Consider the following 27,463-nt stretch of genomic DNA (forward strand, 5'->3'; position numbering starts at 1 on the left):
GTCTGTGCACATTCCGTTTGGGAATAGCCACACTTGAAACACAAATTTGACAAAGCGATGGATCTTTTGAGCAGCATTTGTGTGAAATGCTCTCTCCATTCAACAGCGTATTATTCTGAGCGTGAATTGCTTCATACAGAATATTATACAGAAGGATGTATATTCCGCAACTCCGTGATGGTCTTTAAGGCATATACATACTATAGAAATATATGTTCTTATTGAAGCAAATTTTCTACGCTTGTGTGGGAAAAACTCTTCAATATGGACATAAATTTCTCAAGTGTGTAGAGGCAATGAGTCTGTTTGTATTGGAATTGACATATTAGGGGAATGTAGCCATGGTTCGCACAGAGTGAACCTTCATACGATGCGAATTTTCTCTTTGTTTGCAAAGAGCGGACCTACCATTTCTCATCTCGCTTCATGAACTTAATAATGATCTATCTTATGGCTAGCAAATGACGAACTAGCTCTTTGCAAACAAAGAGAAAATTTGCTTTGTTTGAAGGTTCACTCTGTGCGAACCATGCCAACATTCCCCTACCTTTGAAACATTTTAGTTAAATGATAACATTATCCTTCCAGTATATTAGTTTTGATATTTTTTCATCTTCATTTGCATCGGGAATTCCAAATCCGCCCATAATGGATCAATGTAAAACAGAGTGCTTTTATCAACATCAATGATAAAAATGACCCAATGTGAATTATTCCAATTGAATGGCAAGAAACTAAATGCTTCTCCTCAAATCTACAATTGTTGACATATGGCCTCTACACAATAAAGAAATTTATGTCCATATTGAAGGAAATAATCTACGTTTGTATAGGAAAAAAATTCAATATGGACATAAATTTCTCAACTGTGTAGAGGCCAATATGTTTCAATGCTTTTCAAGATCGAAAAGCATTGTCTTCACGAAGAAACTCATAAAACATCGTGGTTTCAGTAGAAGACAAATCTTCTGTTGGATTTTCTGTGATTAGCATTATCAAAATTATATCAATGCAGTTATCACAGATCCATCAATTTTTGTCTTCATATCACTTGATGAAAATAGAATATCCTTTTTTTTATATATATTTTGCGTATTAGGGATATTATGAAGACCAAATTTTTGTCTACACCTTTTTCGATATTTTTCCAATTAATAAAAAATTGTTGTGAGTTTGTTTCAAAATTCAGAGTCACAGTTTTGTAGCTCTTGTCCTCTGGCGTGTTACTTGATACCATTAAAACCAGAGTGGAGACCCTCGCCATCTTAAGAATCCTTGTAAGAATCTAGAGTTTGGATTGTTTCCGTGGATGCATCAGGTTCCAAACATTTTATCATAAGACTGCAACCTTAATCTTTTTTTTTTCAATTATTGCGAAATAAGACTTTTCATCTTTACTCTTCTTTTTTCAAGTTTCCTGGAACTGATTTTCTTTTTCAGGAATTTTGCTTGTGCTAATTTTGATAGACTAAGGATTAACTTCTTCTTCACATCTGATTTTTTTTCAATTTTTCCAGTATAGTTTTTCGATTGTTCGATAAATCTTCCGACTTTCAATTTTGTCTCGTTTCGCAACATGCCTCTTTGAAATATGTTCCAACATAACTATTAAACAATCTATCGGTTAACTCTTTCCGGACCACAACATATCCAGCGAACGATTTTCAGTAAAACTCACTTTAGTGTAAATCTTACTGGTCAAATATGATACTTTTGTAGAGAAAGAATTTTCTCCGCCTCTGGGAAATTGGAAAACTCATGGGAACTCTCGTCCCCTAAAGAACGCAAAGGATACAAACTTGGACAAACTTCAATTTTCCAAAAGCCAATAATATCAATTTTGTGAATTATTTTTGAGTGTCAAATGACTCCTTTACAATGTTGATCACTAAAACAAGAAGAATTATTGACCAGTATCTTGTGGGATGTCCAGGAAGTGCTAAAAAGGACACCCAGCTCCTGCTTGCCAACAGATTCCTCAAAATATTTCACAGAATAACACTTTAACACACATTTCTCTCAACAGGATGTTATTGCAGACACATTAAGCTTTCTCAAGAGCCAAAAAAACACTTCCTGGACAATCAGAATTCACCAAAATCTGGAAGAATAGGAAAAACTTCCCCGAAAGCAATCTCCTTCGCTGCCAAATGTCAAAATTATCGGCCATATTGACAAAAATTTCGCTCCCGCTCGAATTTTCTTACAAGGTTGGTGTCAAAAAGCAAATGGCGGACATTGGCGGGATAACCTTACATTTGACCTCTAGATTTTTGGGGACGAGAGTACCCATAAAGTTTGAACAAGTTTTTTGAAAATTTAAGAAAAAAATAATTTTCAAATTTATGTAATCTGTAATCGTTAGTTATCATACTTATTGGCCCCGAGAGGTTTTTCCTTATTCGGGTCTAGAAATATGAAAAAGTCACAATATGTGCAAGGAAGCAGAAAATCGAAAATTCACGATTTTTGACCAAGAATATCTTAGCTCAGGAGTTAATTGGGATCCTGCAAAAAATATCCTAGATTTGGACATCCTTATAGTTTATAATCATCCACAAGAATCGGAATTTTATCGATTCTAAATAGTCTAAAAAAATTATTTTTTCCATGGGTACCCAGAGTCCCAAAGGAGACGAAAGAGTTAAGTTGACAATTTGAAAAAGGATTTTTGTCCATAAGGGCACGTATGTCATGTAATTCTTTGTGAAGAATAATAAAAATCCTACACAATATAGAACGTTGTTCTTACCACTTGAAAACAATTAAATTTGTTATATAATATTTTCATACTGTTATAAAATCCTCCTACATATCACTAATTCAGATGCAACCACGGAAACAATTCAAAACTCTAGATTTGATTGTGAGTTGAAAAGACGCCGAGTAAACTGTACTGTAAAATTCAACTCACAATGGAATTTTCACGCAATCCGAGTTGCAAGCACTCCAAGTTGTACGCATTTAGAGGTCACCTGTAAAGAATCTCAGCTACCATAAGCTTATCTGGACTTTTCCTTAGGGGGAGGTGGGGCTACTTTGAGCTACGGTAGGTGTCAAACGTGTCAAAAGTTTGTTGCCTCATGTATGTTCGGCAAATCATATGCAAAAAATGATAGAAAAAATTACTTTTTAAAATTTTTCTTTTTGCAAATTAGTTGCCTATAATCCGTAGATCTTATTTATGTATCACGAAAAAAATATTTCATTTTATTTCATATAAAAAAAATTGTTTTCTAAAAGTTGTTCATTTTTAATGCGTCAAAAGTTTGTTGCCTCATTTGAAATGTTACTCACAACAAGATCTACGGATTATAGGCAACTGATTTGCAAAAAGAAAAATTGAAAAAAGTAATTTTTTCCATCATTTTTTGCACCTGATTTACCGAACATACATGAGGCAACAAACTTTTGACACCTACTGTATCTGGTTACATCGATTAGATTGATACATATACGATTTTTCGCGTATTTCTAAAGGGAATTGGGCATTAACATAATGTAATTTAGATTGAAAAAACAATTGTAGCTCTAAATAAAATAATTGTAAGGACCAGTATCCTTACAATTATAAATTATCAGAAATATGCGAAAAATTGTATATCAATGTAGCTCTACAGCCCAAAATAGCCCATCTTCCTCTATATGGGAAAAACCTAATTTTTTTTTGATAGTTTTTTGTTAAAAAAAGCACTCTGTATCCACTATTAACGTGAATAGAGCGTCTAACCCTCCATATCATCCCGAAATGAACCACCTTTGTTCAGGAAGAGTCCTCTAGCAATCCTAAAAGTTTGGTTCTTGGTATATTTGATTTGCGATTTTCTCAATAATAAATATAAAAAAGCTTTGGAAAATTCAATTAGTAAATTACGTTTGGGGCCATTGTGGGGCTTCACCCGTCTAGCGGGATCTGGAAGATGACTCAAAATGTTCAGAAAGAGTTCCTCCATCGATTTAGTAATATTTCATGAAGAATTTTTAAATTCTTTGTGAAATTGTATTGGGAAAATTGCATTTTTCAGAGAAAAAAATATGGAATTTTCTCAGGAAATGGGCCCCCATTTGGGTCGAGCGTGAATGTGGAGTGCCTCCTGATCTGATGTTAAGAAATGCATTTTTTCTTATTTCCCGTTAAAAAATAAAATTGAGCTTTTTTTCAACAAACTGTTTTTTACAGTGTACTTGGGAGTTTGTACTCACCGCAAGTTTGTGATTTCTTCAGGGTGGTGTGTATTTTTGGTTAGAGTTGAGAAACTCTTAAAGAATCTTGTGAAATGTCTCAAAATCCTGGTCAACATCCTTACCAGGCTCCTCCCGGGGTTGAAGGGTATCCAGAGGACCAGAGGTCACAGCGTCCTCGTCATCCGATGGTGAGTTATCAGATAAATATGCTCATTTCCTTGGAAACAGCTCTTCACTAAAATCCTCTGCAATTGCAGGCTAATTATCACTTCTCAGCTGATGAACTGAGAGTTCTGAAGGAATGCAATATGGAAAGCTTTTACCAGAGATCCCTTCCACTAGGAACAGCTCTGGGATTAGCGGCGTACTTTGGTGTCAAAAGAGGCTTCTTCCGGCCCAACGCAAAATACGGCGCTGTGCCAAAAGTCTGCCTGGGAGTCATTGTGGGATACTTTTTTGGGAAGTTCAGCTATCAACAAAAATGTGCTGAAAAGCTAATGAGATTGCCCAATTCAAAACTTGCTGAAATACTCAAGCAACGGAAGAGAGGAGGACTCTATGAGAGGTGAGGAAGAATCAGAATTGACATTGGACATCCTCTGAAATAAATTTTTATCTTTAGTTTGACTCCTGATCAGGGATTCGGGACTGGACTAGCTCTTCCACCTTTTGGAAACACCACAACAGATTCCTACAGCGATGAAGTCTTTCGGAAGGTGAGACAGCTTGGTTCTTGGGAATCTTATGGACCAGTTTATTAATCCCTTCATATTTTTCCTCAGAATCGCAACAGTGCACTCAATCTGGACACAGAAAGACCTGCCAACACGGAACTGGATGATACTTACAGGCCGAATGTTGATTGTAAGTTGTACATTGTTATCTATAAAGAACATTATTGTTAGTTTGGGCTCCTGGACAAATTCCAGGCATCGAGAATATTGTGATAATCTTGCAGGTATTGGGTAATAGATTTTCAATATGATAATAAGTTTCGTGATATTGCTTGGTTATCTAAAAATGATAATGAAATTCTTCTCGATAAAGAAGATTTTGTCCGGGAGTAGCACTATTTTTAGCTCCCTTTCCTGACTAATCATGAACAGCGAAAAATGGAATTTGAGAACGATTACAATGATAAAGTTTTTTTTAATGCTCATTCAGAGTTATAAAATTGCTTTTTGGTCAATTTTTTTTATTGGTTTGTGCAGGCATCAAAGATGTTCGCTAAAGGTCAAAGTCAAGCGTTTAGATTTAGAATATTTTTTGCAACTGATCAAAAATTATTCAAAAAACTTATGAAAAATAAGATTAATGAAAAATAGGTTTTTGATCAAAATTTATAAAAACTTAGGAAAGTGAAAACACTTATTTACAATTTAATATAATTAAACTTTACTAATTCGTTGAATATTCTTGAAAAAAAAAAGATTTGTTATTAAAATTTTGTGAAATGGATGCTGTTCCTCAATTTGACAAAAGATTTCTCTTACGTTTTATGGAGGGAGACATCCTTTTGACAAACTTTTCTTGTTAAAGTGGCAAAACTGTTATCAGAGTTCGAGCAATACCAACGACGTAAATATCGGTACATGCATTCAATGTCAAAATAATTTTAAAAAAATTGAGAACACTTAGAAAAACCCCATTATTGACGTTTTTAAGAGGTACAAAAACGAATAAAGGGGAAGGTTAAAAAGGAAGAGATTAACTTCGAGATTATGTAATTTTAGGAAGGTCATCGAAGAACGGAAGTCGATAACTCCTACCGTCTGAATTTTACACTGAGACGCTTTGCCATCCCTTTTCTATGTTCTTAAAGCTTCAATCGCTTCATTCGAGGCTTGATTCGAAGCTTAAATCGTTCGAAGGTAATGCGCTGTCCCCTAATTTAATGATCATGATTGCAATATTTAGAATAAAAAAAGCAAAGAAAGGTAGATGGAAAATAAGAAGAAAATACTTTAAAATTAATTGACAATAAATGACTCTACTGTACAAATAAAATTGATATTAATTTCTAAGTATGAAATAAAATATTAAACATTTTTATTTCTATTGGAAATATTTTTAATCTAGTATTTAAAATTAATTAACGTGCTCCAATAATGCAAATTTTGCGAGAAAAAACGCGTCCCAAACATCCCCTTTTGCGTCCCATACTGCCCCAAATTGGGGAGGTTTGGGACAAAGCGTCAACTTAAATGTTTTATCTTCTCCAAGAAAACTCAATTGTTTTCCAAGTAATATCGGGTACTTTTTATAAAGTCAATACCCATAAGTATCCTATAGACTGAATAAAATTGTAACACACTAATACACTATCGTGATTTTTTGGAATACTGTCTCAAAATCTAAACATGAAAAAGTATCCCAACCTCCCCGGTCTCCCCTACACATAGTTTTCCCAAGGGGCACAAGGGTAATATTTTATACAGCAAAACTTTAATTTTTCCGAATAGGGGGAGGTGGAGCTACTTTGAGCTGTTGAGCTACATTAATATCTGATTTTTTCGCCTATTTCTAAATGAAGCAGATCCTCACAATTATTTTATTTAGATCCACAAATGTTTTGTCTATCCAAATTACATCATGTTAAAGAAATCCAGTTTCTTTTAGAAATATGCGAAAAATACCGTATGGCAATGTAGCCCCACAGCTCAAAGTAGCCCCGCCTCCTCCTAATGTCTTTATTTTAGTTGACATAACCTGAGGATTAGCCAAGAGACGACTTAGTGTAATTATTTTGGAAATAATGGTTAAACTTTATTTCCATAATTTTCCGCTAAGTCGTCTCTCAGCTTAAGTCGTAAGTGTGTCTAGGGCATATGAATATCAGTTTTTCTCAGATTCTATGATGAAATTATGATATTGTCAAGAATGTTTGAAAAAAATATTGTGAATTTATTCGATTTATGCATTCGATTTTGATAGTAAAATGCAGAAAATAGAAGTAGGGAAAGTACAGTAGACTCTCGCAAATTCGGCTCTTTTAAGATCGGGCTACTTTTTAATTCGGGCGGCAGCTAAATTCGAAAAAAGTTTGTTGATATTTTTTCAAGTTCGATTATGATTATCAAATGAAGCAAATATGCTCAAATTTGCCCTAGTTTATCTTAGCTTTGATGTGATTTTGCATTATTAAGAGGTTTTCATGAAATTTATAATAGCGTAAACTCAATATGAGTATGCAGATGATGCAGATGAACAAAAAATCGTTGCATTTCAAACAATTTGCTGCCTGAATTTCTCTCTAATTCGGTTGACATTTCGGTCCCAAATGCCCGAATTTGAGAGAGTCTACTGTACTCAGTTTTTAAAATATTTTGCGGTGTCACATTTATTGAGAAATATAGAAAAAATTAGTCATTACGAAGCTTAGGATCGCACGAAGCATGGGCACTTTGCGTTATTCAAAGTATTCGATTTTTGACTTTTCGATTTATCAAAATTATTTTAATCCCAAGCTAAATGATTAATAGAAATAGTTTAGATAAAATTACTTAATTTAAGGGTCCTATATGGCTTTTCTTTTTTTATTTAATTAAATAAACTTGAATTCATTTTTAGCGTTCGGTAAAATTTAAAGTTTTCTTTTACAAAATCAAAATCGATATTTTATTCGGTCTTTCGGAGTTTGAAAAATAAAGTATAATGTATTTATTGAAGGAGCCAAACTAATATGTATTAAAAAAAATCATATCAATTTTAATTCATTCAGCTCTGTTAATTTCCTAATTTTTTATTTATTCGTTTCTTCGTATAAAGCGGACGCAAAACCGGGTTTGTATCCTTTTTTTCTTTGAGCTGTGAGTGAAGTTGCGATGAAGATTAACCAAGAAAGCGCGCTTTTTGTGTTTCTTTTCCGCAAGGAAAAGTTTTAAAAGAATACATTTTGTTTTTACTTAGCCCCAATCACAAAATTCGACGACAATTTGCCGTTGGATCCGCCCAAGACTACCACAAGTTACGATGAGCTGAGGCAGAAGAATCGGGAAGAGTACGTGAGGAGAATGCGCGGAGGAGCTCCACCGGAAGCACCTCCTGTTGATAGGAGACCTCCACCGCCCAGGGACGTACCTCCGGAGGGTCCTACGGGACAGAAGAATAAATACGGAGACGTCTGGTCCCAATAGGAATCCTCTTCCAAGTGGGAGAATCTGGGATCCTTGCATGCTTGCAATTGTACTTTTGATTGTTGAAGAATTTTTGAGTAAAACTTAGTTGAGAAAACACGAAAATAGTTTGTGAATCATTGCTGTTCTTGGAGAATATTTCAGTGGAATCCTTCAGCATTATCTTTTGCCCTTTTAAACGTGCCGACAGGTCATTGTTGCTCTTTGACACTTTCTTAAGTGTTTTTCAAAATGGGCAATAAAATTTCTTCTCAGAATTTTATGATCTTCCTTGGTTTTCTTCCTCTTTGGACGGTTTGAGAGATTTTGGGTGTTCAGGAAGAGAAGGGAAATTTTAGGAAATATCTAAAATATTCAAACTGCAGCCCCTATTTGCAAATTAACATCTGTTTAAAATAAAAATAGGGCTGTGGATGATTTACAACTTTGCAAATTTTAGGCAAATTTTCTCTTGTTTGTTTATTTGGTGGGAAAACCGATTAAATGCCCGAAGAGTACGTACTCCATTCTCAGCTTGTATCAGGTAGGAATTCCTGGAGACCATCAGTTGACCTCAGTTGTTCAGTCGAGATGGATCGTGAAGTAGTAAAGTTAGAAGTGGCGTTTGTGCATTTCAAGCCACAAATGGGCCTTAAAACTAGTGTTGAAGTGGAGGAAGTGATTGAAATGAATGAGGAGGAGTTGAAGAAACGGGAAGCTCAGTTCAATAGTGATAAATATCTGATTGGACCACCAGCCTTCAATCACTTCATGTGGGTGCGTATAATTAAAAAATTGAAAATGTCTGACGTCGAAAGAATACATTTTAGTTACAATTAATCAAAATTTCTAGTACTCCAGTGCAATTAGATTGGAATTGGGATCAATTGGACCAGGGAGGAAGGTTCAAGTGACTCACCTGAGAGTTGAGTCTGGCATCAAAAGTGGTTTTGTCATGAAAAACATTTTTTACCATTCACTGACGATAATCGTTGGTCCAATTGAGGAGCACTATCACTTTGTGGATGCTCATGGCAGTGCACGCTGTGGCAGACGCTTCAGGCCTCACTTAGAAGCTCTGGCAAGGAGTCGCGTGCTGGAAAAAATTCCATCTTCATACCAAAAATGTCCTAGGGACTTTTGTGCTAACAACTGCCATAAATGCAGATCTTCAAGCACTCGGGATTTCTGTCTGTGCAATGGAAAGGCATTCCCATCTGCAAAATCTCAGGAATTCAGCTGATACCTTTTAGAAAAGAGTGGTGACTAATTTCAGTGAAATGCTGTGCATGGTCATTTTTGACCCTTTTGACACTCTGAAAAGTTGATTTCTGCAATAATTATGTTTACTATATAGATTACTATCTCCAATTGGGAGAAAACTTTGTATATCTGTTATTCAAAATAAATAAATTTATCTCACTTCTTTCTGTTGTTTCGGTTCCTCTTTGTTTAGTATTTTAAGGGGATTTTTTTAAGGTAAAACACAGACATTAAAATATATCTTTTTATGGGATTTGTGTCTCAAATGGTTCTACTTAAAAATACAAAATTAAGTAATCAATTTTTATTTTATTTTAATATTGAAATTGATTTTCAATTTTCCGTTTAAATTTCTATAATTTTGCAAAATGGCGCGAATTTTTAAAATAAGCTACGAAGTTTCGGCTGCGTATAAATATCCAGATTTAGAGTTCGTCTTTAAAAAGGGGTGGCAAAGCGTCCGAGGCTTTGCGAGCTGCTCGAACTCCCGAGAAAGAGCTCTGCCTTATATACGTTTTCGCAAACTTTCTGATGTATAGAAAATTATATTGTCGAATTAAATTTGTCTATAAATCACCACAAAACCATCTTGAAGTTCAAAATTGGTCAAGAAGAGGGTTTCAAAAAATCATTAACCTTTCAATTAATTAATTGACCAAATCGGGTGAAAATTAGGCTTTGACCTTGAATAATTCAAGATGGCGATTTTTCCGGTGATAGATGTCTAAGGATGAAATGTTCAGCTGGACTACTTCCATAACATATCCAAAAATGAAGGAAATCGTCAGGGCCAATTTTTTTTTAATTAGAAAAACCTCATTTTTTGCCTATTTTTGGGGGATAGGGAACGTATGATATGTTGATATGTCTTACCGTTTAAATTTTATATGGGTCAAAAGACTGAAAATTGCGAAAAACAGCATTTTTTAAAAATAGGACTATTACCGTTACTTTCCGATTACCGATTGTGACAGATGCAGTCGGGTTCAGAATTAAAAGATCTTTCAAAAATGTCCAAATTTGTCCAAATCCGTTGAAAATTAGGCCCTCTAGGGTGGTTGACCTTTGACCTTGAATAATTCAAGATGGCGATTTTTCCTGTGATAGGTGTCTAAGGACAAAATGTTCAGCTGGACTACCTCCATAACATATCCAAAAATGAAGGAAATCGTCAGGGCCAATTTTTTGCAAGGTCATAAAACATGTTTTTTGGAGGGGCTAGAAGGGGTGGGGGGTAATTTGGGTAAGTTAGTTAGATAGAATGTATTGATTTCTGGGGGGTCACCGAAGACCGGAAGTCAATATCTCTTACCGTTTAGCAGCTAGGATGTTGCAAACTTGAAAAAAAGTCGATTGTGAAAACTGCTCTCTCTTGGAGTTCGAGCAGTTAAAAATCTCTACTAAAATAAAATATACAGTGCTCGCTTTCTAATCCGGATCGCCGTAATCCGGACGAGTTCTCGTCGGTTACATTTAAAATACTTTTAAGGCTATGTATACATACATGTTCATTCAGCAATGAAAATAAATTATCCTAAGATGTTTTTGTTTAATAAATGAAGTATAATAGAATAGACTTTTCTAATTATGTCTTTTCAATCCTCTTTAAAAGTTTTATTCTAATTCTACAAAAAAAATCTTGTATAATATTTTCGAGACGTTGAACAAATTCAAAAAATCCATCCGGACTTCGAAGCGGGCATCTGTCATATTGTCTCCCAATCATCCGAATTACAAAGCGGGCACTGTATATTTTTAGCGTTTTTTGTGTGACAATGTGATAATTCTACTATTTTATAATTTCTACTATTATTATATTATTCTTATAAATAGAAAAAAGACAAAAAAGGCAAAAAAGTGAATGCAAGAAAGTCAAGGGGGAAATATTTGGGTAAAAATGTGTACACCACTTCCAGGTACTTCCACGATTTGTATGGAAGAGGCCTTCGCACTTCGCACTTCCAAACTTCGCAACACTCTCGAAAATGTTGCAATACTTCCAGCACTTCATGCACTTCTCATACTTAGAAATTACTAATTTATTTAATCTGATGAAAAATTCGACCAGAACAATTAAAAAAACTCAAAAAAAATATTTTTACACATATTTTTAATATTTTGCTAAATAAACCCCCAAAATGTTTTTTTTTTTGTTTTTTGTAAGTCCATCACTTAGATCCTTCCAAAATTAGTCTAACATTAAATATTGCAAATGCGCCTCTTCGTTCCTTATATTGTAAAAGTCCTCAAAAGCACAAATCGGCTTTTTTTTAGAATATTTTTGGCATTGAAGAGATGTAAGACACTAATGTGTAAGCACTTTTTCGCCACTTGTTTTCAATTGATTTTTAAGAAACAGCAGCTTTCGAAAACCCCCAAAAGTACACGGCACAGTATTTTTCTTATTTAACACCGATATTAGACAATTATTAGAGTATTTCGAATGATTTTTGCACATTTTTTATTTGTGACAAAAATCAATTGAAAATTACGCCTGTTTCAACGAAATTCCGCGAGGAGCGCCACTTGTAAAATGCTTGGAAAAATGAGTGGCGAAAAGTACTTACACAACCGAAAAAAGTAAGCCCTATTTCACCACGTCCGTATTTCTTTATTTTTTTGGAAAACATTATTAAAAACTGATATTAGAACAATACTTAGTTAATAACGGATTGACTTTCAGTGAAAAATATCGAATACTGTACTGAAAAAACATAAAATAATGCAAGACAATTTGTCTGAGCGTTGACAAGTTTATTAAGAACTCCATATTTTTTTGATGACTGTTCACCTTGTCGGCAATTTCTTTAATTAACTTGCAAATAATCTATTCAGTGAAGCATTTGATATGGTTTTCTGATTCATTTGGCTAGAGGTCACGAAATAACACTCATTTCGTAGTTCCACGAGCTCATAATTTTCTTAAAATGTGATTTTAACCCATTCCTTACCATGGTATTATATATCATACGCAAATTGAGTGATTTTAGATGATTTATTCCAGGGCAATTGATATTCGAATTTCTGTCGCGAATGGATTTTTAGTTACTTTAATCCTTCAATTACTTGGGAAAAATGGCCCGACAGAGATGGGAATACATTATGTTGTTCTTTTCTCGCTTCGCGTGAAGTCATGCAAAAATTTTGCCCAAAATGGCGGACGGAAAAATTGGCCTTCATCTTCTTCTCTGATTTGAATTCTGATTGCCAATTTGTTTTCTTGGATAGTTACTTAATCTAAATCAATTGAGTTTGCAATAAATTAACCCTTTAAGGACGATTGGAACACCGGTGTCCCATAAAGAAAATAATTTTTCCTGACTACGTAAAGTTGCCTTTTTTCTTATGTGTGTACGTAATTGCAGAGTAGAAGGTTGAAGGAATCTAGGACATTTTTTGGAAGTCTCCAGCTATTTGCTATATAGTACATTTTTAAGCTCAAATATGACGAATTTTTAAATCCTTATAATGAAAAATAATTTTAAATATTTTTTTTATACTTCCAATTTTTTTTTAAGCAAAATCGTTTTGGGAAAATACTCAAACATATTATTTTTCATTAGATTGAAAATTATCATTCATTAGTATTGTTAGAAAAATTACTTAAATTTTTTTGGCTATTTTTGTCCTTATTGTTCATAGAGACAAAAAATATACCAAATCATACTCTGTTGGCTTTTCGAAGGCCAGATATAAGACCTTTTACTGATTTTGTTCATTGGTTTCATTTTTATTACTGATTTTCGGTCCGCGAAAACTGTCTCGTCGTTAAAGGGTTAATGTACAGAATTTAAATTCAGTGACCGTTAAGACGCGTGTTTGAGGGCGGTTTCCCGCACCCCCATAATGGATAATTTTTTTCTTTTCAAAAAATTCATCTATTAATCTGTAGGAAACTAATCCCAAAATATGAATTTTCTATCTCAAGTATTTCTGGTACATTGACTGAATGGGTTAATTTAGGTGGCGAGAAAGGGCATACTGGCGAAAAAGTACTGACTCTACCCTACTTCCAAACACTTCTAAGGAGCACTTCATTTTAAGCTATGTACACCACTTTCGACGCAATATCTCCCCCTTGAAGAAAGTGGCTGCGTATCCTTTTGACACGCCATGCGTCAAGTGGAAAGTAAAATCCCGCGCATTTTTTCTCATAGTGACACAACACTGCTAAAGTGGCTCAAAATCACGTATTTGGACGCATTTTCACATCATTTTTTCATAAAAAATCAATCATGAAGGCTCGCGGAGCATTTATAGTGTTGGAAGGATGTGACAGATCGGGTAAAAGTACGCAATCGCAGAAATTGGGTAAGGATTTTAGAAACACATAACCTAATTTTCTTCCCGGATTCCTCACTAACTCAGTTTTCTAATAATTGGGCTTAATGGGGGTGTTTCTGCAGTGGAGAAGCTCAAAGAGACTGGAGTGGATGCGAAACTTATGAAGTTTCCTGACAGAGACACAGAATGTGGGAAATTAATTGATGAGTACCTGAGACAGAAGAAGCCACTGACTGATGAAGGTATCCATCTTCTGTTCAGCACGAATCGCTGGGAGGCGAAGGAGTTTATTGAGGAGACTCTCAAGAGAGGGACAACAATCATTTGTGATAGATATTCATACTCTGGAGTAGCTTTTAGTGCTGCAAAAGGGCTGAATCTTGACTGGTGTCGATCTCCGGAAGCTGGATTGACAAAGCCGGACCTTGTGTTTCTACTCACCTTGCCCATTGAGGTGATTATGTTGCGTGGTGGTTTTGGTAATGAAAGGTAAAGGAGAGCTCCAAAAAAGTGTTGAAGGATGGAAATGAAAGTTTTTTTGTCTGCAGATACGAGAAGAAACACATGCAGGAGAAAGTCATTGAGATGTACAAATTACTGAAGGAGGAATACTGGATGGAAATCAATGCAGATCAACCTCAGGACACCCTTCTGAATATTCTCTATGAGAACAGCCTAAAAACAATCCAGGAAATTGGCGGAAAATCTCTGGAGCATCTTTGGTAAGTGGATTGCCATCACTAGGAAAATGCCAATGGAATTAAGGAATAAAAGAAAATTGTTCAATACACTTTCACTTATATATTTTCTTCTCAAAAAAGTTTTTTTTCTCAATCACTTTTAAATGCAACAATATAATATTTTTTCACTTTTTATCTGCTCTTTTTCTCTTTGGTCAAATATTCAAAATTATCTACCTAACAGTTTTGAATATGTGTCTCAATTCTTGAATTTTCTCTGAATTTTCTTCCGAAAGAAGAAAATTGGATGATTTTAGGGATTTTTTCTCGATATGTTGGGGCGTTGGGGGAAGAATTTCCATGCTATATATTTTTCAGGGTAGAATGTTAAATACTGATAAATAAATTCACAATCACCAATTAATTCTGTTGAAATGTTTTCTTATGATATTTCTCTATTTCATCTAGTTTTTTTTTTATTAATCACATTTATAAATTCTACCTTTTTTTTAATACAAGATCCTCCATCTCCGCTGAATATATATATTACTTTATTTATATCTAAGGATTAATTAGGGTTTTCCTTTCATTTTTTTTTATATTTAGTTAAAAATATAGTAAGTTGTATATCAATTTCTAAGTCCATTTCTAATAGATTACATTGATTCTTAGCGAGAAATTTTGTTGTATATGTGGTCGTCTATTTTCTAATATTTCTTGTTTTTTATTCTGTAAGAAACTTTCGCTATAATTCTTTTTTTTGCAATTTAATAGGGGGAAGATAGAGACAGATTTTGAAGTATAATTTTCTTTCAATAAAAACACGTTGAAACACTTTCTTCTCCGTAAGAGAAAATATCCCATTCTCTTTTGATTCTCTCATTAATTTTTATTTATTGAAATGGGGTTTATATGCATTGAATTTTATTTCTTGCAGGAATTATGCCTCTTTATCCATCCGATAACTTTTTTGCTAGACTTGGTTCTAGGAGCCTTTTCATTTGATAAAAAAATTAGATCAGTTTCAGTAAAGTTCTCTGCCTCTTTTGATGCATAAAAAAGGACACAATTCATACAGTGGCAACAATTTAATTAGGAACAATACCTCTGAATAACTTTGATGATACAAAAACTCCAAAAACTACATTTGATACGCAAATGTAATTTTATCCTTACACTGAGAAAAAAGAGGGTGCGATTAACTGTTTTTCCTCATAATTTTAACACTTTTTAGGTGTAAAAATATATCAACATTTTTTAATGTTAATTTACACCTTTTTAAGGGTAAAATTAATATGAAAAAGGGTAACTTTAACCCCCAATACACCTAAAAAGGGTAATATTTACACCGATTTTGCAGGGTAAAATTAACATTTCCAGAATGTTATTTTAACTTTTTCGGATTTCTGTCAGTGTATAAAAAGATGACGAAAAAATTAATATAGAATGACTTAACCTTAAAGATTTTTTTTCAACATTTTTATTATTCCATGTAAAATTATTTTTCTACATGTATCATTTAGAAACAGCTTAAAGAGGGTTTCCTGAATTTCAAAGAATTTAACACATTGAGTTCATATTTTTTCTGAAGAGAATTACATAAATTTGCTCCTTGACTCTTCTAGAATGTTACTGTTTAGTGAAATTTCTTTAGATATAATTTAAAAACTTCTTAAATACAAGAAAAATACGCGAGCGTGAAATGCTTTTATTGGAAACAAATTAATCCAAATGGAGACAAGGGAAAGTTTCTTATTGGAGACAAACAGTGTAACTGAAACCGCGACGAAAGGCTTCCAAAATCTTGTTGTGTTGTTCTTGAGTGCAGGATTTGTTCTTATTCCTGGTCTTTCTCCTTTCCTATCTAAAATAATAAGAAAATCTCTCCAAAAAAATCATATTTCCGGGGTTTACTATTGAAGCATTAACAGACACTTCAGAAAAACCCTTTTTGTTCACGAAATAGGCAATTATTTCATCTGAAAACTTCACGTGCCGTTAACAATAAAGATTAGCACTTAATTTAACTAAAATTAGCCAGAAATATGACATAAATGTTAAACAAAACGAATAAACAACAGTCACCTCATTGTGTTTTTCATTAGAAAACATGGTCGATGGTGAAAAGGTACACTTTTAATTTTTCCGAGAAATTAACAAATTAAAATTTGTGAATATGAATGGATTTTCGCTTTATTTGGAGCAAAATTAACTAAATAATGAAACTGTGTTATATAGAAAATATATAAATATAATATAATAAATTAGTGCTGTATTTATCATGAAAAAAATTACATTTCCATTTGGAGTAGCGTATAATTTCCATTTGGAGCAGGTTTTGAATTAGCTTAATTTACCCTATAACAACAAAAATTTTAGAACCCATTGAAAATAAAGAAACGAAGGCAGGGTTTGCGAGCGCTAGAGCGTTTGGAATTTCTTCAAATATTCGAATTTATGGGAAGATAACAAAAAAAAACTTACAACGAGTTCCGCTTTGAAAGAAATTCTTAGTATCATTATACTAAATGATCAAGGATTTAGGATTAGGGTATCGGCATTCATTGGATGGGATTTGAAATTAAATTCCTGGGTGTTTCTGTTTAAGAATTTTCCATTTTTCTGTGTGTATGATTGGATTATGCAATTACACTTTATGAACCTTTGTATATCATTACAAGCTAATTTGTGAAATCATTTTTGAAATAGGGTAAAGTGATACAAGTTGGACATAGTGTTACAAGTTGGACAATTCGCTGGTACAAGTTGGACAGGGATTTTTTCTTGATACAGTACTATTTTTTTTAAGCATAAGGAATCAAATTATAAAACTAAAGCATTAAAAATATACAAATTAAAATGAAGTACTAAATTTATCAAGAAAAAAAAAGCCGTGTCCAACTTTTATCACTTTACCCTACCTGTAAGCCCTGATGGGGCTCACCTGAATAAAATTACAAACTTATAGAGGGAAATTGGAGAATTGTAGGTGCCACCCAGTTTTCACTTCATGAGAGTGAACTGTTCACAGCGACTGATGCTCACTCACTGAAGACTGAGGACAGTGACCTAAAACGTTCTTCAGACTAGAGGCTTGGCCGAGTTATCGAAGGTCTCAAAATCCTAAATAATAAAGAATTTTACTTGATTTTTAGAATGTAATAGATCATTTGTTCTTAATAATCCAATCCCAAGTTAAATTTTTCCAAGAAATCTTGAACGGTAAGAAATTGGAGCGAATAAGCCATATGGCTAAGCCTTACGCCTGAAACCAGTATAACAGTAAGAGCCCCCAAAGCAACCTTTTAGCACCGATAAGGATGGTATGGGTTGGGCATGTCAAAGGAATAAAGGATTAGGATTGGTGGGATACAGCCGTTACGTTACAGACATCGACTTAGGTTGACATGTGTCGAATAAGCCGTACGCTCCACATGTCCCTAAATGTATGCAAATTCTAACTCTCTTTCTTGAACATTGCATTGGGGAAATATATAGTCACTGATAACTACTATTCTGGACTGAAGTCGAGGGTGATGTGCAATCTTCTGGGAAGCGACAAAGTCGTGGTGACTCCTTCTCTTGGCCGATGAACTCGGTGGTTTTTTCCTTTAGAAACTTATGTGAAAAAAACACCGTTTGGAAATTGGATTTCTGTTACATGTATTAATGTCTAGGAAAATAGACTTTGAGGTTAATTTTTTAATACATTATGTTCTCTAAACATTAGGAGCAATTTTCCTCAAAAATTGTTTTTTTTTTAAGAAAATCATTTGCAGGTGTTATATCGTCAAAAGTCTGTCAAAAATACAATTTTTGACGAAAATTGCTTCTAATGTGTAGAGGCCTTTATACGAGCTTCAAACCTAAGGGCCTTGACAGACCTGAGGATAAGCCAAGAGACGACTTAGCGTAATTATATTAGAAATAATGGTTAAACTACATTTCCATCATTTTCCACTAAGTCGTCTCTCGGCTTAAGTCGTAAGTGTGTCTAGGACATAAGGCTTATGCATATGACTTATTTGCTTTAATTTCTTACCAATTGCGATTTTTTTGGAAAATTCAACTTAGGATTGGATTATTAAAGCTAAATGACCTATAAAGTTCTCAAAAGGCAATAAAATTGCTCACTATTTAAGATTTTGAGACCTTCGAGAACTAGGCTTAACCTCTAGTCTAAAGACTGCTTTGGTGTCTTCATCTTTTGTTATTACGAAAACAAATGAAATTTTCGTCGCCTATGAGAGTTTTATGCCCTGATAGGCAAACTCATGGTTTAAGCCGAGAGTCAGCTTAGCGAGGAACTGATGTAAATATAGTCTAATCATTATTTTGATTATAATTACGTTAATCTGTCTTTCGGCTTAAGGTGTAGGTGTGTCCAGCACATTGGATGCATTGTCCCTGTTTAAATTGTTGCCACTGTACATATTCTGTAATTTTTTCCAACTTAAAGCTTATGCTGCATATTACGCTATTTAAACTTTGACTCAGTTATTGATGTTGCAAAAAAAAAACATTTTCCCTCTTGAAATTAGTTTTCGCTACAAAATATCCGATTTTTGGCGCAAAAATTAAAACACATTTATTTCACCCGTGAGAGCCATTATTGGCCACAAACAGAACCCCAGTGACCGAAAGTACACCGTCTACTATTTATTTTTAATAATAAATAATCAAATATTGCTAATTTAATGCAGTTCGTGCAATTTTAGCGTCGAGAGTGATAAATAATGACAAGGGAGTGCGTGCAAAAAAGGGAGGGCAAATATCAATTTCAATTTAATTATTGTGGTTGATTTTGAAAGAGAATTTAAAATCATATTTCAATTCGACCAGTTTAGTATTTATTTATTTACTCTTTCATATTAAGTTTTTATTAAATTTTCCTGATTCACGTTTGATATTTGTTTTCCGAGAACTATGTACATAAAAGAAATAGCGAATATTGTAGAAAAATATTTAATTAAATAATTTAGCGGCCATGTAGACAGCGTCAATACGCTTGTTTCGTGATTATTTCAATCTGAAAATCAAATTAACCGAACCCATTGCAATTATTTGTAATTATTTTTTACTAAAATATTTTTCAGTAATTAAATTCTGAAACGTTGTCATATATATTCAAATTAAAAAAAAAGAACATACTATGGGAATGATTCTCTTTATGTGCTACCATTTTTTCTGCATTCATTTATGCTGAAAGAACTGGGAGAGAAAGTTTTTATTTTGAAATGCATTAATTAAATTCTGTGTATTTAACTGGTGCGGAAAAACAGGATACAAGAGGGTGAAATCTGTTTTAATAATTAGACTAATTAACAAACTAATTGGGTAATTTGCTATATTCATCATTGAGTGATTCGCAATTATAAATTATTTTTGTCGGCAGTTTTTTTTTCTGTGCTATTGCTCACCATTCTGCTGCAAATGCTCATTTTTTCAACAAAACATTTAACCTGTGATTGAGCATGACAAAAAGTCTGCTAGTAATTTATGCCATTTATTTTAACTTTGGGTGAATAAATAAATTTATCAATTCAATGAATTTAACATTTTAGTTAAATTTAATTTAGTGTAGTTAATTTAACGTAGAAGAAGTTCAAAAGAATAACAAATTTTACAGCATATCTGACTAAAATTTCAAATGGTGTTTTACATCAAACCCTCTGGTAGGATGTTTGTCCTCGGACACCGGGCAACTTTCCTTAATTTCTGACATTCAACTATACTGAAACATCTTGTAACATTTTCTCTGCGTCCTTTTACATCTTGTTTTTGAACCTTTTCCGGGGATGGATTCCTCGGCGAGTGCTCTTTTAGTAGCCCGTTGTATCGAAAAGGTCAGGCAAAATAAGAGGTGGGCAATTGTGAGGACTGCATGTGACTTTCGGTGCATCTTGGGCCGTAGCTCCTGCAATGCAGATGCACTGGAGACAATTTCCAGTTTCTTGAGGTAGAACTGTTCCCACCTCGTATGATTGTCCTGAAAGATTTAAGAAAAAAAAATCTTCTCGAGTGAAACAATATAAAATCTATGATACACCAAGAGAAGTGAATGCTAAAATAAGGACCTTAATATGACCTACGTTTAACTAATTTCAAATTTGGTTTCGTACTGGAATTAAGGATTGAGACATTTTGAGTGTATATGAACGATATGAACACATTTGTAAATATTTACAATTTTCGTACAACTAAGGGAAAGTGCCCATTCTTCGTACACCATCACAAGCTTCATAATAATTAAATTTTTCCTATGTTTCTGAATAAATGTGACTCGCAATATATTTTAAAAACTGGGCACTTTTTCCCTAGTTTCAGAAGTGGGTGCGATGTGTCACATTTGTTAAGAAACATACAGTAGAGCCCCGCTATAGGCCATCGCTCTATAGTCCATAATTTATCGACCGTTGATTTCAAAACACTGATTTTAAATTAAGTTAGGTTATGTTTTTTAGTACGCGACATGCAATGTTGTCATAATTATTTTAATATTTTTGGCAAACTTTATTGAGTAGTTGTGATAATTGTGATCCTTAATGAAAAAAGCGAAGACAAGTACCACAATCGCAAAGAAAGTGGAAGCCGTCGAGCAATTTCAATACTAAAAGTCTTTGATAATTTTAAAAAATGACATGGACTATAGTGCGACCCAAGTGTCAAATTTGGAACCAAATATGGATTATAGCGGGGCTCTACTGTAGGAAAAATGTAGTGATTTCAAAGCTTGAGATCGTTTACAGCATGGGCAGGGCACCTTCCCCTACAGAGAACTGGGGCAGTAGGGGAAAGTGCCCATGCTTTATACGGTTCAAGCTTAATAATAACTATTTTTTCCTGTATTAATCAATAGTTGTGACTCATAGCAATATACTTTAATAACTGGTCCTAAGTTTCACACTTCCTGAAAAATTAGGATCCTAGCTCTTTTTTCTTAGTTTCAGGAAGCAAAAATCAAAAATAGGTTCAAAACTGTAATTTCTATACATGATATTTCATAAGTATTTCTTAATTAATGTCGCTGTTCAGGAAAACTACTATCATAGGCACATAGAAAGTTCATCAGTATTAATATTTATGTAAAAATATTTTTACTTGGGGACACTGTTTTTGTGGGTGGTACCAAATTCATAAATTCTACCAGCAAGGTCTGTTTCTTGAGGAATGGTCCCGAAAATCAGCTACAAAATTTCAAAATTTCGAATTTTCAAAATTTGTCAATTTTTTTTCTAAATTTTGTTCTAAAGTTACTCTTTCATATCCAAAAAATTGGAATCTGTAAAGTATTTTCGACACAGTAAATCATAATCAAATTATAATAAATTATCAGAAAAAGGGCCTATTTTTTGGTCTAAGAGACCCATGTAACACCATAATATAGACAATTTACCGATTTTTCACTGTTCCAAAGCCTAAATGTTAAATGAAATCGAGTATATCGTTCTGAATTATACAAAGAGTTACAACAATGCAATCTTTTGAATTCGAGTTATAGGATTTTCGGCCAATACATTGGTTGTAGGAGAGACTGGGGCAAAACTTGTCAAAACGCATATTTAATTCTTTCACGAGCTCTGAGAAAACATAAACGTTTTAAAATGAGCATATTCTTATAGGAAATTTACTGCTTTACAACATTGCAGAAGACTATTTTTCTCTATCTCGAAAGAAATGTGATTTTCGAATCATTTTCTAAAAGTCGATTTTGTGGAGATTCTCAAAATTGCTGGGGCAAATTTTCTCAGTCCTCGGATAATTTGTGACGTTTTACTCTCGCAAACGCTAAAAATATCAAATAGACATATTTTTATAGGAAATTTATTCCTCTACAATTTTGTCGAAGATAATTTTTCTTTATCTTAACGAGAAATGTGCTTAAATTGAGTTAATCAGTATTGATATTTTCTGTAAGCCAAATATTCCAAAAACAGTGCTCAAAATTTCATTATTTTTTTTTATTTTACATTATCCTTCCTAGAATCCCTTGAAACTTTTGTAAGTTTAAGAAGTTTCATGAAGGCTATCTGTAATAAAAATTTCAAGCCTCAGTCTCTTTTATTTTTAAAAAAAAAATAGTGAATATTGAAATTTTCGTTTTGACAAATTTTGCCCCAGTCGCCCCTACGAAAAAATTGAACATCAAATTTGACTTTTTATAAGTAATTCAGAGGTTAGATCAGCGTTCAGTTTTTCTATACATATTTGTATTTCGACTCTTTCTACCTTTACTAGAGCTGGTTGAAGAGAAACGGTTAGAGATAACGACTTGAGGCGTTTGAGGCCATTGGAACCACAACTTGATATATATGAAAGATTTCTATCCATTGTTCGTCAAAGATAGCTCTGTTGTCACTGCAGCGCAAAAATATTCCGACACAACAACGTTAAATTTAATTTTCCAACAAAAGCTCTCGACCATTAAATGTTTTTCTGGCAGTGATTAAGAGAGCTATCCTGGTGGAAAAAAACTGCCGGGGATTTTGCATAAAACAAGAGGAAAATGGTGTGAGACTACAAATATGGCAAAATGATAAAAACATGACATCGAGTGCATAAAATTTAACTATAGGGGAATGAAAGGATAAAATCGCACTCACATTTAATGGGTGACTCCTAAAGAGTCAAGCAAAATCAGTCCAAATGATGATAATGTGGGTAATTATGCGTTATCAAATGTAAAATTAAATTTAGAAGTATTATAGGCAAACTGGGAAAATTTGTGGAGGATGTCGCTATAAATTGAGTCCCAAATGAGAAAGAGCGCATTTGCTTCTGATTTAATATTTTAATAATTTTATTGCCTCCGACTTTGTGGCGCTTTATCCTGCAATTTGTATCGCTTTATAGAGCATTTTATGGGATTCAACGTACTTTTGTACCATTTAAAATACAGTGGGACCTCGATAGAGTCAACCCCCGATAGAGTCAACCCCCGATAGAGTCAATCTCCAATAGAGTCAACAGCTATTTTTTTACTCTACGGACTCCGATAGAGTCAACTTGGACCCAAATTGACTCCGATAGAGTCAACTTTTCCTTTATTATTAATCTAATAATATTATATGATTTTATTATGATTTTTTCGAAATTAAAATAAGTGTTTTGGTGTATCAATGTAACGTTTTTAATACAAGAAAAACATTTGTGTAAGTAACATGGTAATATTATGATAAAATTCGTATATTAACCGTGTAATCATTTTCCAACAAAATAATTTTCTTTTCGAGATTTTAAGCGTTTTGACGATTTGAAAGTTCTCTTGTCTATTCTCTCTTGTCTTAAGATTTTTTTTATTAACCCATTCCTTACCATGGTATTATACATCATACGCAAATTGAGTGATTTTAGATGATTTATTCCTATGCAATTTTTATCCGAATTGCTGTCGGGAATGGATTTTCAGTAACCTTAGTTCTTTAATTACATGGGAAAAATAGTCCGACAGAGATGAAAATACATTTTGTTATTGTTTTCTTGCTTCGCGGAAGGTCATGCAAAATTTTTGCTCAAAATGGCGGACGGAAAATTCGACATCCCGTCGAATTTGTTAAAATTGGCCTCTTTTCCTCTTTCCTGATTTGAACTCTAGTTGCCAATTTGTTTTCTTGGATAGTTACTCTATTTAAAGCAATAGAGTTTGTAATGAATTAACGCACAGAATTTAAATTCAGTGACCGTTAAGACGTGTGTTTGACCACGGCTCCCCACGCCCCCGTAATAGGTATTTTTTTTTCTTTTAAAAAAAAATCATCTATTAATCTGTAGGAAACCAATCCCAAAATATGAACATTCTATCTCAAGTATTTCTGGTATATTGTCTGAATGGGTTAAGCCTATGATCGCTATATAAAGAAATTTGTAATGTAAGGAAAAATGTACTGGATGTTAGATTTTTTGAGTACAACATAATGAAGAAACTTTTTCTAAATTCATTCGAACTTTTTAAAGAACTAACTTGTTTAAAAAAATGTACCTGATAAACGATCATAAAAATTATCCTTCTAAAAAAAGTGTAAATTAATTTTAAGTTACATTTTTAATTTAAGAAAATTTGGATGAAAAAGAAATTAAGCGACATAAAATTAAAAGTGGCCAGCAAAAAAACGGTTAAAACGCCCTTCTTTTGTACATTTAAGATTAAAGTACTGAATGGTTAAAGATATTGGCTTGGAGTCCATAAGTCAACTGGAAGATTATTAATACGACCCTAATTTCCACCCCACCCTTCCCCTTAATCTTCCGAAAAGCCAGTATAACGTGATTTCCTGTAATCATAAACAAAAACGATCTTATTGGGAAGGGGAGGGTAGGGAGGAAATGAGGGTCATATTAATAATCCTCAGGTTGACTTATTAGGGGGTCATCTAAAGACTTCATGTCGATATCTCTAACCATTTAGCGCCCATATTACAGAACATGAAGAAAATGACAAAAAATTGATTTTATTGCTCTTTTTGTGAAGTTTAGAACTATGGCATAATGAAAAGAACTTTCAATCTTTTCTTTTATACACTAAAAGTTTAAAATAAATTCTAGTTAATAATGTTACTTGCATCAGAATTTTCAATAATTAATTATCTGCCGAAGTTCTTAAAAAAAAATAAATAAATAAATAAAAATAAGGGGAAAAAGAAATCTTTAGGACACCATTTCCTTATCTTAACATCGTGGGTGGACCTCAAGATTACCACATGGAGAGTAATTTTTGCTAATAATAAAAACATTCCGTAAAATCATTCCTTAATCTCCGACGTTTGCCCATACATATGAGTTTTTTGGACCAAAGAGTGTAGAATTTATGAGTTAATTAATTAAATATTCGACTATCGTTTTGAATTTATCAATGATCTAGAACAAACATAAAACGATACCCCTTTCTATCAAAATTTCACATTTTAATTAATTTTTTCGGACTCCAATAGAGTCAACAGACCTGGAAATAATTAGTTGACTCTACCGAGGTCCCACTGTATTTATATTTTGTAGACACACTACACATTTAGTTAAATGATAGGGTAAAGTGATACAAGTTGGACATAGTGTTACAAGTTGGACAATTTGCAGGTACAAGTTGAACATGGCTTTTTTCTTGATAAATACAGTACAAAATTCGTTTTTAAGCACAAGGAACCAAATTATAAAACTAAAGCATTAAAAATATTCAAATGAAAATGACGTATTAAATTTATCAAGAAAAAAAGCCCTGTCCAAATTGTACCATTATTGTCCAACTTGTACCACTTTACCCTACACAGTAAATTTAAGTATTTGTCGATGTTTTTTAAGTCTTGTTGATATTACATTTCTAAGATCGTTTTGTACAAAAAAAATGTACTTTTCATCTTATTATTAGATGTGCAAATAATTTTGTTTATAGTCACTAGCCTAGAATATTTTTTTTCAAATTCTTTAAAAGACTTACCCATAACGATACACTTAAGTTTCGGAGGTGCCTCTGTCGACGTTTGCATTGTCGATTGCAATGTTGTTGATTCACTAACTGTCGTTGATACATCCGGCGCTTGTGTGAAGGACTCAATCGTGGTCGTGGAAATTGTAGCAATATCTTCGGATGTTGTAGGTGATGTAGAAACTCTCAACGGTAATGTTGTTGTGTTTTGAGAATCGAAAGAATTCCGGAACTGAGCTACAACGCTCTCACTAGCCAATACACTATCCGGATTGTTCTCAATACGACCTGAAGATGTGATTATGTAATGCTTGGAGAGTGCATCATCTTCAATTGATATCTTTCTAGCCCCGTGTTCTTCGTCTTCTTCTGTAGGTGGCTCCGGTGCCAATGTCCTATTGACCACTTCAGTGATCTTTCGAATATTCTCAATAAAAACACCATTGCGATTGACAATGGTTTTTTCAAAATATACATTCTCCCGTGGGGCTGTTGTGTCCACAAAAGCTTCTGTGGATGCTTCCTGTGCTTGATTTAAACTTTCAGAATGTGTAATGTTATCTGAAAGTTCCGTAGCACTTTGTGTGGTAAATACTGTTGTAGTAATTGGATAAGGTGTTGTTAAAATCTTGGGTGGTGGTGCATATGTAATATTTGTCCCATCAGACTCATTTAGGAGTTCCAATTCAGACAAATGCACTGGAAGATTCTGTGGGAACGTCAGGATTTTCTTTTTAGGGTAATTTGTGGCTTTTTTTGGTGGAACTTTAGGGTTTTTTCGTGGTTTTTTCGTGGGTGGCGGTCGATTCCTTGTTGTAGGTTCGATTGTTGTAATTTCAGTAGGACACTGTTTCCACCAGCAGAAGATCTCTCCGTCAACACAAATGCACACCTCACACGGATCTCGTCGAGAAATCTGAAAAGAAGAGAAATTGGTTGCAAAATGCTTTTTGTAATGATTGTAGTGTTCGATTATAAACCTTCAATAATTCAAAATGGCGAATTTTTCGGTCAAAGTATATGTGTTTGGATGAAATGTTCGTCTGGACTACCTCTAAAACATATCCGAAAATCATTGAAAAAGCTTGGGCCAATTTTGAGAAAAACCGAAAAACAAGATTTTGGAGAGAATGGAGGGAGGTAAAGGAAAAAGAAAAAACCGTCGGAGATAATGTCCACTTATGGAAGGGTCATCGAAGACCGAAAGTCGATATCTCTTACTGTTTGGCCTATTATTGCTCAGGAACAAACTTAAGGTGAAGAAAAAGAAAATCTGAAAAAAATATTCAAAAATCGGTATTTAACCGCTTCATTATCGATAACAACCGATGCAGCCAGGTTCGAAATTTCAATACCTTTCCATAAAATGCAAATTTAACAAAATCGGTTGAAAAATGGGCCCTCCAAATTGGTTGACCTTTGACTTTTAATAACTCGTATTGGCGAATTTTTCGGTCATAGGTATGTTTGCACGAAATGTTCGCCTGGACTGCCTTTAGAACATATCCGAAAATTATTGA

General features: G+C 33.6%; 3 protein-coding genes across 4 annotated transcripts in view; 2 read left to right on the forward strand and 1 right to left on the reverse strand.

Annotated features, from left to right (window-relative positions):
* The first annotated feature begins 4,197 nt into the window (after positions 1-4,197).
* Positions 4,198-8,426, forward strand: LOC129801572 (OCIA domain-containing protein 1). 2 transcript variants are annotated; one of them, XM_055846786.1, is made up of 6 exons: positions 4,198-4,373; positions 4,443-4,750; positions 4,808-4,901; positions 4,968-5,049; positions 7,954-7,968; positions 8,095-8,426. In XM_055846786.1, the coding sequence occupies exons 1-6, from the start codon at positions 4,278-4,280 to the stop codon at positions 8,319-8,321; spliced, it is 822 nt and encodes a 273-aa protein (XP_055702761.1). In that variant the 5' UTR covers positions 4,198-4,277; the 3' UTR covers positions 8,322-8,426. The 2 variants fall into 2 exon arrangements, with proteins under 2 accessions (XP_055702761.1, XP_055702762.1); XM_055846787.1 differs by lacking the exon at positions 7,954-7,968 and having other exon boundaries at positions 4,200-4,373.
* Positions 8,427-13,673: 5,247 nt separating this feature from the next.
* On the forward strand, positions 13,674-14,720 carry LOC129801591 (uncharacterized). The gene is made up of 3 exons (XM_055846813.1): positions 13,674-13,874; positions 13,970-14,336; positions 14,396-14,720. Exons 1-3 carry the CDS (start codon positions 13,799-13,801, stop codon positions 14,571-14,573), a joined length of 621 nt encoding a protein of 206 aa, XP_055702788.1. The 5' UTR covers positions 13,674-13,798; the 3' UTR covers positions 14,574-14,720.
* LOC129801536 (mucin-2) overlaps positions 14,622-27,463 on the reverse strand; it is a 64,024-nt gene continuing 51,182 nt past the window's right edge. Inside the window, exons 3-4 of the mRNA XM_055846742.1 lie at positions 25,956-26,859; positions 14,622-20,516 (exon numbers count right to left, since the gene is read on the reverse strand). Of these exons, the coding sequence (XP_055702717.1) occupies positions 20,350-20,516; positions 25,956-26,859 (1,071 nt within the window). The 3' untranslated portion in view covers positions 14,622-20,349. The remainder of the gene's footprint in view (positions 20,517-25,955; positions 26,860-27,463) is intronic.

This window comes from Phlebotomus papatasi, chromosome 2, assembly GCF_024763615.1.
Source record: "Phlebotomus papatasi isolate M1 chromosome 2, Ppap_2.1, whole genome shotgun sequence".
Taxonomy (NCBI): Eukaryota; Metazoa; Arthropoda; class Insecta; order Diptera; family Psychodidae; genus Phlebotomus; species Phlebotomus papatasi.

Excerpts from the sequence above, each read along its gene's own strand:
- LOC129801572 (XM_055846786.1), top strand. The coding sequence starts at position 4,278 with ATGTCTCAAAATCCTGGTCAACATCCTTACCAGGCTCCTCCCGGGGTT. Across the intron at positions 4,751-4,807 it reads AGAGGAGGACTCTATGAGAG|TTTGACTCCTGATCAGGGAT; the intron begins GTGAGGAAGAAT and ends TTTTATCTTTAG. Across the intron at positions 4,902-4,967 it reads GCGATGAAGTCTTTCGGAAG|AATCGCAACAGTGCACTCAA; the intron begins GTGAGACAGCTT and ends ATTTTTCCTCAG.
- LOC129801591 (XM_055846813.1), top strand. The coding sequence starts at position 13,799 with ATGAAGGCTCGCGGAGCATTTATAGTGTTGGAAGGATGTGACAGATCG. Across the intron at positions 13,875-13,969 it reads TACGCAATCGCAGAAATTGG|TGGAGAAGCTCAAAGAGACT; the intron begins GTAAGGATTTTA and ends GTGTTTCTGCAG. Across the intron at positions 14,337-14,395 it reads GGTGGTTTTGGTAATGAAAG|ATACGAGAAGAAACACATGC; the intron begins GTAAAGGAGAGC and ends TTTTGTCTGCAG.